The sequence below is a fragment of the Gigantopelta aegis genome, chromosome 6 (genome assembly GCF_016097555.1).
Source record: "Gigantopelta aegis isolate Gae_Host chromosome 6, Gae_host_genome, whole genome shotgun sequence".
Lineage (NCBI taxonomy): Eukaryota > Metazoa > Mollusca > Gastropoda > Neomphalida > Peltospiridae > Gigantopelta > Gigantopelta aegis.
In genome coordinates this window covers 20,487,522-20,500,930 of record NC_054704.1, presented here as the reverse complement: position 1 = coordinate 20,500,930, position 13,409 = coordinate 20,487,522, and the positions used below count along the sequence as shown (strand labels likewise).

Genomic DNA, 13,409 nt, shown 5'->3' with positions numbered 1-13,409 from the left:
AAACGCATCCGACGTAAAGACGTCGTGCATGTAAACCGTTCTCCCGCAGACGATTACGAACAGTTTGCCCACTGATTCGGTTATTATGAAGCCCAGGTGTGTTAGCAGCAGTAGCAGTGGCAGTTTGGAATCGATTGCGCAAATGCGTGTTCATGATATAGCGGTCTTGACCATGCGTTGTAACACGCGGACGTCCACAACGTGGCAAGTCGTTGGTGCTTCCTGTCGTTCGAAATCTTACGCGAAGATTTCGTATAGCTCGACTAAAACTCCGAACATGCCTTGCAACGTCTTCTGTCGACATGCCAGCATCAAGCATGCCAATCGCCCGTTCGCGTAAATTATTGGGTATTCTTGGCATACTAAAAATGCTACAATGTGAAAAACGTTAATTTTTTTACAAATTTTGAAGCGTTTTCGTTCACTTGACAACAATGTCAGTAAGACAAGTAAAACAAATTGATCGAATACTACACGGGACATGTCGAACCATGCATGCACGTGCAAATTGAATTTTACGTTGTGGACGATTAACTGTGCAAAAATAGTCGATAAAATTCATGAATCCTGATAATACAGCTCACGGCTAATACTACCTATATAATTTCATTACACAATGAATTCTTTAACACCACAAATACTATATGTATAAATCGGAAGTGGGTTTTTTTTTCAGTATATAAGAAAATGTATTTTCAGACTTAAATTTCAAACCGTGGGAAAAGTAATTTGAATTTAATACATGTATACATTCCAAATAAACTTTGTAAGTGTTGTAAATAAAGAAATATTTTTATGTGAACTGTGACATTTATTTGAAAATCACTCCAAAAAGAATAAAATACTCAACAAATGTAATACATTTCTTACAGCACACATAATTGTGGTTATTAGAATGCATAATTATGTGCATAATAACTTTGAAAAATAATAGTGTTTTCAATAGCTACCAAAACCTTTAGACATTATAGGAGAATCAGAGCAAGAGAGAAAGAAAGAAAGAAATGTTTTATTTAAGGACGCACTCAACACATTTTATTTACGGTTATATGGCGTCAGACATATGGTTAAGGACCACACAGATTTTGAGAGGAAACCCGCTGTCGCCACTACATGGGCTACTCTTTCCAATTAGCAGCAAGGGATCTTTTATTTGCGCTTCCCACAGGCAGGATAGCACAAACCATGGCCTTTGATGAACCAGTTATGCAAGTGGTTTACACCTACCCATTGAGCCTTGCGGAGCACTCACTCACGGTTTGGAGTCAATATCTGGATTAAAAATCCCATGCCTCGACTGGGATCCGAACCCAGTACCTACCAAGCTGTAGACCAATGGCCTAACAACTACGCCACCGAGGCCGGTAAGAGAGAGAGAGACTACAACTGATTACTCTTTATATAGCACTGCTATCCTGCCTGTGGGAAGCGCAAATAAAAGATCCCTTGCTGCCAATCGGAAGAGTAGCCCATGTAATGGCGACAGCGGGTTTCCTCTCAAAATCTGTGTGGTCCTTAACCATATGTCTGACGCCATATAACCGTAAATAAAATGTGTTGAGTGCGTCGTTAAATAAAACATTTCTTTCTTTCTTATATAGCACTGAGCTACATCTCGCCAGATTCCAGTTAAAATAACTCTTTCTTTTTTTTCTTTTTTAATCAGAATTAATAAAATTTTCTTAAAACTAAAGTACTGTTATGTGAATTAAAATAGGCTATGCAGCTTTTTAATTTGTGCTGGCATGAGTTTCATTCCAGCTGTTGGGAATATGGAAGTAAGGGATGTGAATGGAGAGTGGGTATTTTAATTTCTATCAAAGCTATTCCTGGACAAGCTTCATTAGTCAAAAGTTTGTGTGAAATTGAAAATTATGTTTTCATTCAGTGATGTTTATACATTTGTTAAAAACTATATTTGCAATAAAAATGTGTTGAAATAATTAAAAAACACAAATTATTGGTATTTTCAGTTTACAATCTGTTTCAAAGAATTAATTTGAACATTATATTGTCTGTCTTATTAGTCCCCAGCTGGTCCAACCAGAGGGGACTGTAGGTTTCATCTCTGTCCCTCTGTCTGTCTATATGTCTGTCCCACATATAATTTTCCAGATGTTTTTTTGGAACAATGCTTTGAGATATTGAGCTGAAAATTACAGATCGTGTTTCATGGCGATCATTTTTCACAGTTTTGAGATAAGAACATTTATTTTCAGACTTTTCTTTTGCAATTCCATGTGATATCATAATGCTTGACCTAGAACGTGTATACATGTCTGCAGCAGTCTATGGGTTAAGATGACATTTTTTTATATAGCTTTATACTTTCATAGCAATTAACACATTTTTAACAGAGTTATGACCCTTGAATTTAAAAGATACAAAAAACCTTTGGTGCATTTGGGGACATGTATTGCTTTTGCAGTACTCTCAGAATGCTTCAATGATTAATATATCATAAACAAATAAGACCGATGGGGCAAAAAACAAAATATAGTATTGATTTATTAATCATTGGTTACTGACTATCAAACATTTGCTAATTATAACATATAGTCTTAGAGAGGAAACCTGATACATTTTTCCATTAGTAGGAAGGTATCTTTTATATGCACCATCCCACTGACAGAATAGCACCACTGCCTTTGATTTACTAGTTGTGGTGAACTGGCTGGAACGAGAAATAGCCCAGTGGGTCCACCAACTCTTTCAAGACTAACCCATGTTTGATCTCTGTTTTGTGAAAGGAATGTTTGTTTTAACTTTACTTCAAGATGTTTTAAACAACAGGTATTTCATTTGTGATATATGATCATATATACACTTGGTGAAGAGTAAAAACTTACTATTGCCACATTCCTACCAAAAAGCAGCAAAGGCTCTTTTTATACGATACGGTATGTATTTCTCATAAAGGGCATAAGACTGATGGGGGCTGGTTTAATCTTTTAAGACAAAACAAAGTTAATATATGAGTCAAAAGGACACCTTTTGGGATAAGAAAAACATTGAGTTCAGCCAGGGCAAATGATCCTACGATTCATCACATTTGAAGCAAACACTCTATCACAGACTACCTGTCTGCCTCTGGTCTGAAAAACCTGGTAGATTAGTTGAATACACAGGATAACATTGATTTTAAAACTATTTGAGGTGGGTGGGGTCGGTTAAATATTAAAACTTTAAAATAATATGCACTTATTTAACTTTATACAAATTAAATCTGTAACTGAATTGTTATCACTTCATTACAATTTTAATGCAATTATCTCGAACAAAGATGCATTCAATTTGGCATAGTGCAACCACTAATAAATGGAATAATTACTAATACTATGATCTAGAAAAGCAGCTCTGTGACTGACATAGCTTATAGCCAGTATAGCCCTATCGTGTTATTTTGTATTTGTCACATGGAAGACTGCAAGTTTTTTTGGGGGGTGGTGCTAGTAAATAAAATATATAATATATATATTAAACTTAAACGTTTTCTGTGTATTTGAAAATGTAATTTTAGGAGGGTATGGATGAAGTTAGGCTTGTTTATTTTAAAATGAACTATATTTTATCATAGCTATGGTCATGTTTATGATGAAAATTATTTTCTCTGAAACAATGACACAATAAAACGTAAAAGAGTTATCTCCCTTGGTTTGTAATTTTTCATTTGGAGATAATTTGTTTGCAAAAATGGAGAATTTGTGTTCTGTTTGTGTGAAGTTACTATAAAACTATTGCATTTAATCGATTTGAAATATGGGGTCAACAGACGAACTGCAGGCATTTTCTTACACAGTTGCAGAACTGTCCAGTGAGTACATAGGGAGATTTTCCAGCGCAGGAAAATGTACCTGATCTACTAAAAAATTTGGCTGAACAAGCAGGTGGCATTGAGTTTTTCGACAGTGACGGTGTATTGAGAGTAAAGGGTAGTTGGTCGTCTGTCAGTAATGCCCAGTCGTTTTTTGTCGATTTTTTAAGAACTTACACCGAAAGTAAAATTGTAGATGAGCCACTTGATGATTTTTGCGAGCAGGAGGAAAAAGTCTTGCCAGAAGTATCAGATAATTTAACTCCGCCGTTGGCATCAGTAGACGTTGTAGAGGATGAAATTATGGAATATTTGAGCCGAAAAGCACTGGCCACATGTACGGTACCAGTAACAAGGAAGCGTTCATTTGTAAATGGAAAGCCAAACACCTTTTCTGCTGCAAGCAGTATTCCAGATCCCATAGTGTTACTGAATTCACTAGAGCATCACAGAGAGTTTTCCAGTACACCAGCTGTGCAGAGGATCTCAAGAAAGAAATCAATAAAAGTGCTTAGAAATCTTTATGATATTGATAAAAATATAAAGTGTTTAAAAACCTCAAAAGTTTCTATTTCTAAAAAAAGGTCTGGACAGAATAAAAACAGAGCTATAAAAACAGAGAATCTCCCAGCAAAAATTGAGAATACTTCTGCTGAAAATATTGAGCAACACCCACAAGATGCCGCTGTGAAAACTGGATTAGAAGATAAGAGTGATTCTTCATGCCATGTAACCACTGCTGTGGAAAATTGTTCGTCTGTCATTCATGATGGTAAGCCATGCAAAGAAAATGAAAGTTTAGATTCAACAGAAAAAGCAATTCTATGTAAAACTGATGACACTGTAACCAACAGCATTGACGAAACACCCAATGATGACAATATTGTTTACTGTGATGATGATATTAAGGATCCAGATTACATTATTGAGGAGAAAAACTCCATTTTGAAAAGCAAAAGAAAAGTAAGTAAAACATTCACACCACAGACTAACAAAATTAAAACAAGATCCTCATCTGTTAAAAAAATTCCAGAGGTAAAAATATTACCTGTTAAAAAAGGCAGAGGTAGGCCCAAAAAAACGGCACCAAAGAAGTTGGAAAATTCAACCAAATTTACAACTACAAAAGTACACAGTCCACACAAGTCTGCAGGAGTCTCACTTGTAAAAAAGGAAGAGTGTGTTGAATTGGAGGACACTGAAAATAACAGAGGTCGATCAAAAGCAGGTTGTTCCAAAGTCAACAAGGAGTACAAATGCAAGTCATGTCCTTATGTTACTCCAAGGAAATTTCACTTGATAGAACACGAAAAAAGACGGCATATGACAAAAACATTTAAATGTGAAATTTGTAACAAAATATTTGGCTTTGGTAAAGACTTGAATAGGCATAGAAATACACATTTAAAGCCAGAGAATTGTTGCGATATTTGTGGGAAATTGTATAAAGGTGTGAAAACCCTTGCACAACATAAACTTACTCATGATTCAAAATATGTGAAGCCAGAGTTCTCTTGTGAGGTTTGTAACAAGACATTTAGTACAAAGTATGTATTGGCCTATCATATTAAGTCAGAGCATTTGGGAATGAAGAGACGATTTATTTGTCCAACATGTGGCAAAAGCTTTTCTCAGAAAAACTCTTACATACAACATGCAAATGTTCACATGGGATATAAGCCCTTCCGTTGTGAAGTTTGTGGAAAGTGTTTTTCATATGATAAATCATTAAAGGAGCATAAATTTATGCATGATGAAAAGAAACATTTTAACTGCCCCATTTGCAACAAGGCATTCAGACAGTCATCGGCTATTACCATTCACTTGAAGGTACACAAGGAAACAAAGGACTATGTTTGCAGTGCATGTGGAAAAGGCTTCAGTCAGAAACAAGCTCTGGTTCGTCATGAGAGGATCCATTTGGGTGAAAAACCATTTTCTTGCCAACTCTGTCAGCGTACATTCACAGATTCTTCAGTTTTGAGACGACACATGATCCTCATTCATAAAAAAGACCCTAAAAAGTGGAGAGAAGATACAAAGCAAAATACAGCCCGACGTGCTGATTTTTTCATTAGTGTTATTGGAGATATAACTCGAGCTGATGCTGGAGAAGCATTGTCTGAGCCTGCAGATGTCAGTAATGGTAATCAGATGGATGAGGAAGAAACTGTAAATTTGGCAGAAGACACCGAAGATGTCAAAGGGACAATTAATATATCATCTGTATCTGTTGCAAGTCAAGGACCTCCCATGGGCCTTGGAGTGGATGGCAGTCATGAAGCAGCAACACTTCAGCAGGCGAGTCCGCAGCAGCCATCTCAGCTAGGTATGCCTGTGGAGGTGGCTATAGTTAACTCTGGCCAGCAGCAGTTTCACTCAACACGACCATTTGCTGACATCATCCCAAAGTCAGAAATCCAAATCCAGCATGCCATCATGCTTCCTGAAGAACAAATTCTGGCCTCACCCCAGATTGAACATGTGGATAGCAAGGCATATCTACATGTATTAGACCAAAGAGGTGAAGGGTTTATTAATCAAACTCATCCTTCCATTCTTCCATACAATCTGATGGGGACAGCAGACTACAGCAATGCAATGGTGATGGTGTCCGAAGTGTCTTCAGCAGCATTTGCCTCTGCATGTAGTAAAGCCACTTATTCTCAACCACAATATGTTGATCCTAGCATATCTACTGCTAATCATGGCAATCCTTACACAAATTACCAGCCACCAGATGGATAGTTAATTTAATCTTGATTATATCTTGAAACATCCACTAATTTGTGTATCAATTATATTCAGGGCTAGCTCTGGATCAGCTGAAAATTTCACCAAATTATCTACTAAGCTTAAAAAATTTCAGTTATTTTCTAACAAAATATCAATTATTACATGAAATAAATTTGCCAAATTAATATAAAATTTGCCAGTTATTTTTGAAATTCACAATTGGCAAATTTGGTGAGTGCCAGAGCTAGCCCTAATATTGTCTTTTGTTTCATAAAAAACAAAAAGTACTGTCCAGAGCAATAAAGGTGCTCAAGATGGTCCCTCCAGTATATCATTTATCATTAAAGTGTAGTTATGTTAAGAGTTACTTCTTTAAGACTTAAAAGACCTTGTCGCACAATAGTTGGTCTACTAAATGGCTGAACAAAATATTGTCTGAAAATATATACGTTTAATTTGTTAAGAAGTACAGTTTTTTAATATAGAGTTTTTTGTTGTTTTGTGGAGGTTTTTTTTTACAGCTCTATCTTAACTTAATGTTTTAGAGGATTTTTTGTTTGTTTTTGTTTTAAAGTTTATCCCCAGATCGGTTGACAATGCCCAGATTGAAAAGTACAAGTTTTGTTAACAAGCTATTTAGTCATCAAATATCCAGCTTGTTATTAATATTTTGGCATTTAATAGAAATTGGTAGCCTGCATTAGATGTAAGGAATGTACACAGTGTATATTTCATGTTGTATAAATCTGTACCATTAGTGGGTCAGCTGCTGTGTAACCCTTCCTTTAATTATAAAGTTACATGTACATGCCAATGAACAAACTATGAAATAGTTTATATGTTTGTATACATAATTACTTGTGACACAGTTGTATGGGAGAAATCTGTGACTGTAAGTCACTATCAGATTTTCATGTTTCAAATGGTCATAGAAGTTAATTTTTAGTTTAGTTTTCATGCAAGATTAAATTTTTACTTGAAATTATTTAGTACTAACTTAGCTGAGTATATGAATGTTACTTTTTTATAGTCTGTTTAATCATGCAAACAATACAAATTTGTACATACCCGGTATATTTTTTGTTTATAATTAAAATAATTACAATAGTTTTTGCAACATTGTCTAAATGATAAATATATGGCTCAGTTTGTTTACCTTGCATAATTTCAATTTTATTTACATATAATTATGAAGTATAATTTGACATGTCACCTTAATTTGTAACATACTAGTATTTAAAAGTAAAATATACGTATATTTTGTTTAATGCAAGCAAGCTTCTTGTAAAACAATGTTCTGTATATAGATGCATGTATATGGTCTGTGTATATAGGATTTTTTCAAAATTTGGTTAGCTCCCCTTACTGCTGGTGCTCTGCATATTTGGCCTCAGATTACAGTTATCTTCCCATTTGGTTGTCCAAAATCCGGAAATTTGACCGCACAAGTAGTCTGCTGTTTGACTGTGATTATTTCATGGCAGACAGCTATGAAGTGGCAACTATTTGACTGAAGTGACAGGGGAGAACATGCAGTTTGTAAACATGTGTAACTTGTTGACATTGAAGACTTGTTTGTGGTAATTCTGGCCCATGCAAAAGTAGTGCTTTTTGTGTAAAATGGGTGTACTCCGGCCTGGTTTAGAGGGTGTGTTTGTTTTGGAGACTCACAGATGTACATTAGTTATTTAATATTTTGACTGGATAATGACTTACTTACTTTTATTGACAATTTCAGAATTTGGAATAAATATTGTATTTTACTTTTTATCATCTGCTAATCAAGGGCCTGTGTTTGAGAACAACACCTCAGGGTACATTAATGTGTGCAAATTAAAGAGAAAATTACTGTTGATATCAAGACAATTTTTAAAATTTTATTTCATATTGCGGTTGTGTGCATCGTCTTCTATATACCAGAATGATAGGAACAATATCTGGAGTAGGGTGGGGAAACAATCTTTTATTTGAAGGGGGAACAATCTTGGGAAGGGGGGAGGCACAAGCCAGATTTTTATCTTTATATAGAGATGGGGGGAAAGTACATTTTCACCCCTCATGGGGTGAGGATATTTCTATGGGCCCGTTTACAGAGCTGTATGTTGAAAGGCATGAGATTCACCTTAGTTAGGGTTCTGAGATATATTAGGTTTCACAAATGATATTTATAATATATTTACCTAAACAACATTTGTTTGTTAGTTGGGTCTCCATGGTCATTTATTTAACAACATAACAAAAAAGCCATTCAGACAATCATCATATCATTATAATGTCATTGTGTTAATAATGTTAGATAAGATTAAGAGAGTTCAAAATGTATTGAGCTCTTGTCATTTCGCTAAATATTTTCTTGTGAAGAAATAATTTTTAACGATTTGAGATTTGACATCTTAAATGTGAGAGCATGATTTTGAACCAGAAAGTTCAAGTCTTGCGAAAAAAATGTAAGTTGACAGGTTTGCTGTACATACGTTGTTGAAAATGTTTTGTTTAGGTTGTTTTTATATGCAAAAAAATATTTTTCCTAAGGTAGGTTGTTGAAATTTTAAGTCTTTTTACAATTACCACCATTGTTCCTTTTGGCCCCTTGGTAAAATTGGAAAAAGAACTAGTTTAACTATATTGATAGACAACTTATAAAACAAATTATATAAATGTGTCTTCACTTAAAGTGTAATCGATTAATGGGTAAGCAAAATAACTGGTTCATTATCTTGTATTTTAGACAACATTGAAGTCTTTTTCAGGATTAATGTTATACCACAGTCCATTTGAGTGAAAAGAAAATGTGACATCCTTTATTTTCATGGTTTTGATAAAATACACATTTTATTAGGTACTTAAATTCAAGGTAATAAATTTGTAATTTAAATGTATTTTGTTCTTAAATTCACTGACAGCACTAGTCCATCAATTACAGGGACATTAGACTTAGAACTCCACGAACAAAAGCAATATCACACTATAGTGTTAAAACTCATATATTATGTTAAAGGGACACCCTAGTTACGGCTAGTTGTTAACCATTACGGCGTTGTTTTTCGCTATTAAACCCATTTTTTCACAAATAAAATTGCACTTTACTTACCGTTTATTATTTAGAATATACATTTCCATCACCTGAAGTGTTTTTTGGTAATCCTGGTGTTTGTAATACCACAAAATGCATTTTTCGTATTTCTGAAAAACGGACGCACGTTTGAGAAAAAAACGTTGAGCAGACAAGGTCTAATCTGTTTTTAGACGGGATATTTCCATTTCAATGTCACAGACGTTGGTATACCACGTGACCTTTATCATTTTGGTTCGGTTTGTTTTCTCGTGCACGGTTCGCGCAATCAACATCCGATTTGTTGTTGTTCATTTGTGAGATTTTTCTTCACAGTTCGTGAACATTTTCAGTAACAATAAAGTTCAGACAAGTAAGTATCTCAATACAAAACGTTACAAACCCTTAAAACCAATAATTTTGCTAAGTCCTACGATATCTGGAGAGGGGATACAACCGGGACAGAACAGTTGGAACATGTCCAGGAGAGGTGAAAAGAACGCACCCCAAGTCTGTGAAATTTGTCGTGACGTAGGCATTGTTGTGCTTCGAGCGACATCTACCGATGACATCAGAATACAAACTTTCAAAATTATTTCAAGCAATTGGGTCATGGGGATTCCCATGGTATTTATCGATATAAAACCTGCTTTTTCACTCCATTTGATAAAAACGTGATCTAAGTGTGTTACAAGTTTGTAGATTAACCAAATTATAATTTATTTACGCTGGATGGAACTAGGGTGTGCGGCTTTAATATGTAACTTACTGGTATTAAGTTTTAAATCCACAAACTCGCACAACTTTTTTCAAATGTTGATGTAAAAAAAATGTAATAATAATAATAATAAAATAAAAAATTATTGTTAAATTGTATAGAATAAATTTCATTTTTAATAGAAGGATAAAAACAAATGCTGGGAGTCGAGGTAGGTCATTGCACCTGAATTTTAGAAAATTTCACCAAATGATCTATTAAACTTTAAAAATGTAGAATCCTAGTTATTTTCAAAAAAAAAGTATCTTATTACTTGTCCATGATGTCCACCCATGTATTAACCCGTCTAATAATGGTATGCAAATTTAAAGGTATATCTGTTGATATTTTCCGTATTAAAAACACTTGTGACAAATCCTTTATATAATTCTATATTATATGGATTTATTATGCCAAATCGTAATAAAATTTGTATATTGTTCTTAAAATTCCCAAGGAGGCAGAAGTGTGTCAATCTCTCTTTGATGCAAATGGATTGAATTATAGCGACATTGATTTTCAAAGTTCTGTTAGTTTTGCTTTAATCTATATTAAATGTAATAGCATATATTTATAACTTTGTTGAGTGGGTAGCTCAGTGGGTAGAGTGACGGCTGAGGTACATGGGTCTTAGGTTTGAATCCCCTTGGTGTACCCATTCTCCAGTTGCTTCAAACCCTCCTTCTCAACCAATGCACCACAACTGGTATATCAAAGACTGCAGTATGTGCTGTCCTGTTTGTGGAAAAGTGCATATAAACAATCCCTTGCTACTTAAAGAAAAATGTAGCAGGTTTCCTGTAAGACTATACAGTTGAATCCCATTGGCCCCGAACCCTGTCAGTGCTTGAGAAAGTGTGCGACCCATCGGGTAGTTTGACCTAACCATTTGGTCAACAATGTGTAAATGTAACGTGGGACTTCATTTTTGGTTCAAGCATTGCAGTGTATTCGACCCTTCCAAGTTCAACCCAATGAGATTCTACTGTATGTCAGAATTACTAAATTAATTAATCAATGTGCACTAGTAGTGCCGTTAAATAAAACAAATTTAACTGTAGAACTTGGTTATGAGAAACAGTTTTAACAAATTAATTTTATTATTGTTAGTGTATTATATTTTGTTGAACTTATTGAATTAATAGTTTTACTTAGTGTTTTGTTGCATAATTGAATCATGATCATAAATATGTCTTCATGCAGAGTTGACAAGTTTGTTGGCAATCCATAAATGTCTGCGACAAACCAGCTCTTGGAAGTGAAGAAAATCCTTGATTATTGGAGTTGTCATATTATGAGAACTTGTATGACACATTTGGTGTTTAACTCTGGCCTCTGAAACTAATGAGAATGTTAGTTTTGTTCAAATGTGACTCACATATACTAAAAGGCAAAAGTTATTGTGACACACAAAAGACAAAGATAACTAATAATAAGTTTTTACTGCCGTGTATGAAACGTTATAATATGGAAAGAGAAATGTCCGGAGGTATGGAAATGAGCAATAGTCCATGAAAAGGGCGCACCTGCCATATGCAAATGAGCCACATCACTAGAGGAGGTCCAGAGCGAAGTTCACACAGTCAGTAGCGAGTGTGTCCACCGTGAGCATTGATACAGGCCTGGCACCGTCGTCTCATTGAGGCCACTAAATGCTGGAGAAAGTTCCTGGGAATGCCTGTTTCGCAGATGTGTGGTTAGGATCCATGTGTCTTGGCAAGGGGTTGTCACGGGTGGTCGGCCGCTACAGGGACGGTCCCTGACCTGGTTGTTTTGTTGATTTGTGCCATATGGTGTTTCTGTGGACGTTGAATTGATGTGCGACGTCATGCTTTGAGGTCCCAGATTCAAGCATCCCTATGACTCGCCATCTGTCATTTTCACTGAGGCGTGGCATGACAAAATTGCATCAAACAGTTCATTAATGGTGTTTTTCTGACTTTTGAACTTTTGAAGGCTGCACAGAGTGGCAATGATTTGTGACTGAATGTCTGGCCTTTTATGGTGGACACTGGACAGGATTTCTCCTGAATACTGCATGTTTTTTGCACAAAGCATGCAGTCGCTGCAACAACTGCTTGGTTGCATTTCTTCGAGCTGTTTTATGCACATTTTCTCTGGTTTACATCCATAAATCCATTCACAAATTTATTACTCCAAACAATCCATGTCACAATAACTTTCGCCTTTTAGTATATTTTTGGTAACTCCATTTTCATGTCAGAAATATTTAGAATTTTTTAGAACTATATTTTCAGTACAAATATTCCATACACACCACTCCTGATGGAAAATTGCATTGTGTAATACCACTATTACTGCTGACCAATCACATTTCCAAATTAAAAAGACTGACTTAACAATGTCATCTTGCATGTCATCTTGAAAAAAACAAAAACCAGCATCTGATATGGCAGTAATAACACTATTCCAATTAAGTCAGAAAAATATAACAAGGAAAATATAAATTTAAAATCTACTATGAGCAGAACATTTCATTACCTATCATGTCACAATTCATCATGGAAGTTTCAATTTAAAATTTTGAAACCTAACTATTGTAAAATCAGGAAATGTTAGAGAGCATAAAATGTTAGTGAATTTAGCCAGGCCATACAATATGTTAATATTTCATGGCGCTAAATTTAAAGAGACCTACAACAGTCTGTTCCGAAAAACATTTGTGCAATTGTTTTGTCTGTGATTAACCGACGACACAACAATGGTTATATGCTATTGATTAAACCAAAAGGATAGCAAACAACAATATTTAGTTAGCATGCACATTACTGCAATGTTCTACTAAATTCAAGATGTCTGTAGGCTGCATAAACTCATCAAAAACATTATTTCACCTGATCAAACAACTAAAGCTTATTCATTTTTTTAGTTTCTGATATGTCACATATTTGGATTTCGCTAAATTTTAAGATTGCTAATATGTTATGATTTACAGTATTTCCTACATATTCTGAATCTAGGCCAGTGTGATTAACTCTGGAACTGAAAGCATGTAATTGATATGTACTAGTGTATTAAAGATTGTTAAA

The 13,409-nt window shown here is 34.9% G+C and overlaps 1 protein-coding gene across 1 annotated transcript; it reads left to right on the top strand.

Annotated features, from left to right (window-relative positions):
• The first annotated feature begins 3,705 nt into the window (after window positions 1-3,705).
• Window positions 3,706-8,055, top strand: LOC121375760 (zinc finger protein 729-like). The gene has a single exon (XM_041503375.1). The coding sequence runs from the start codon at window positions 4,118-4,120 to the stop codon at window positions 6,560-6,562; it is 2,445 nt and encodes an 814-aa protein (XP_041359309.1). The 5' UTR covers window positions 3,706-4,117; the 3' UTR covers window positions 6,563-8,055.
• The last annotated feature ends 5,354 nt before the right edge of the window (window positions 8,056-13,409 follow it).

What these genes read in the sequence shown, in the direction of transcription:
- LOC121375760 (XM_041503375.1), top strand. Translation starts at nt 4,118, where the DNA reads ATGGAATATTTGAGCCGAAAAGCACTGGCCACATGTACGGTACCAGTA.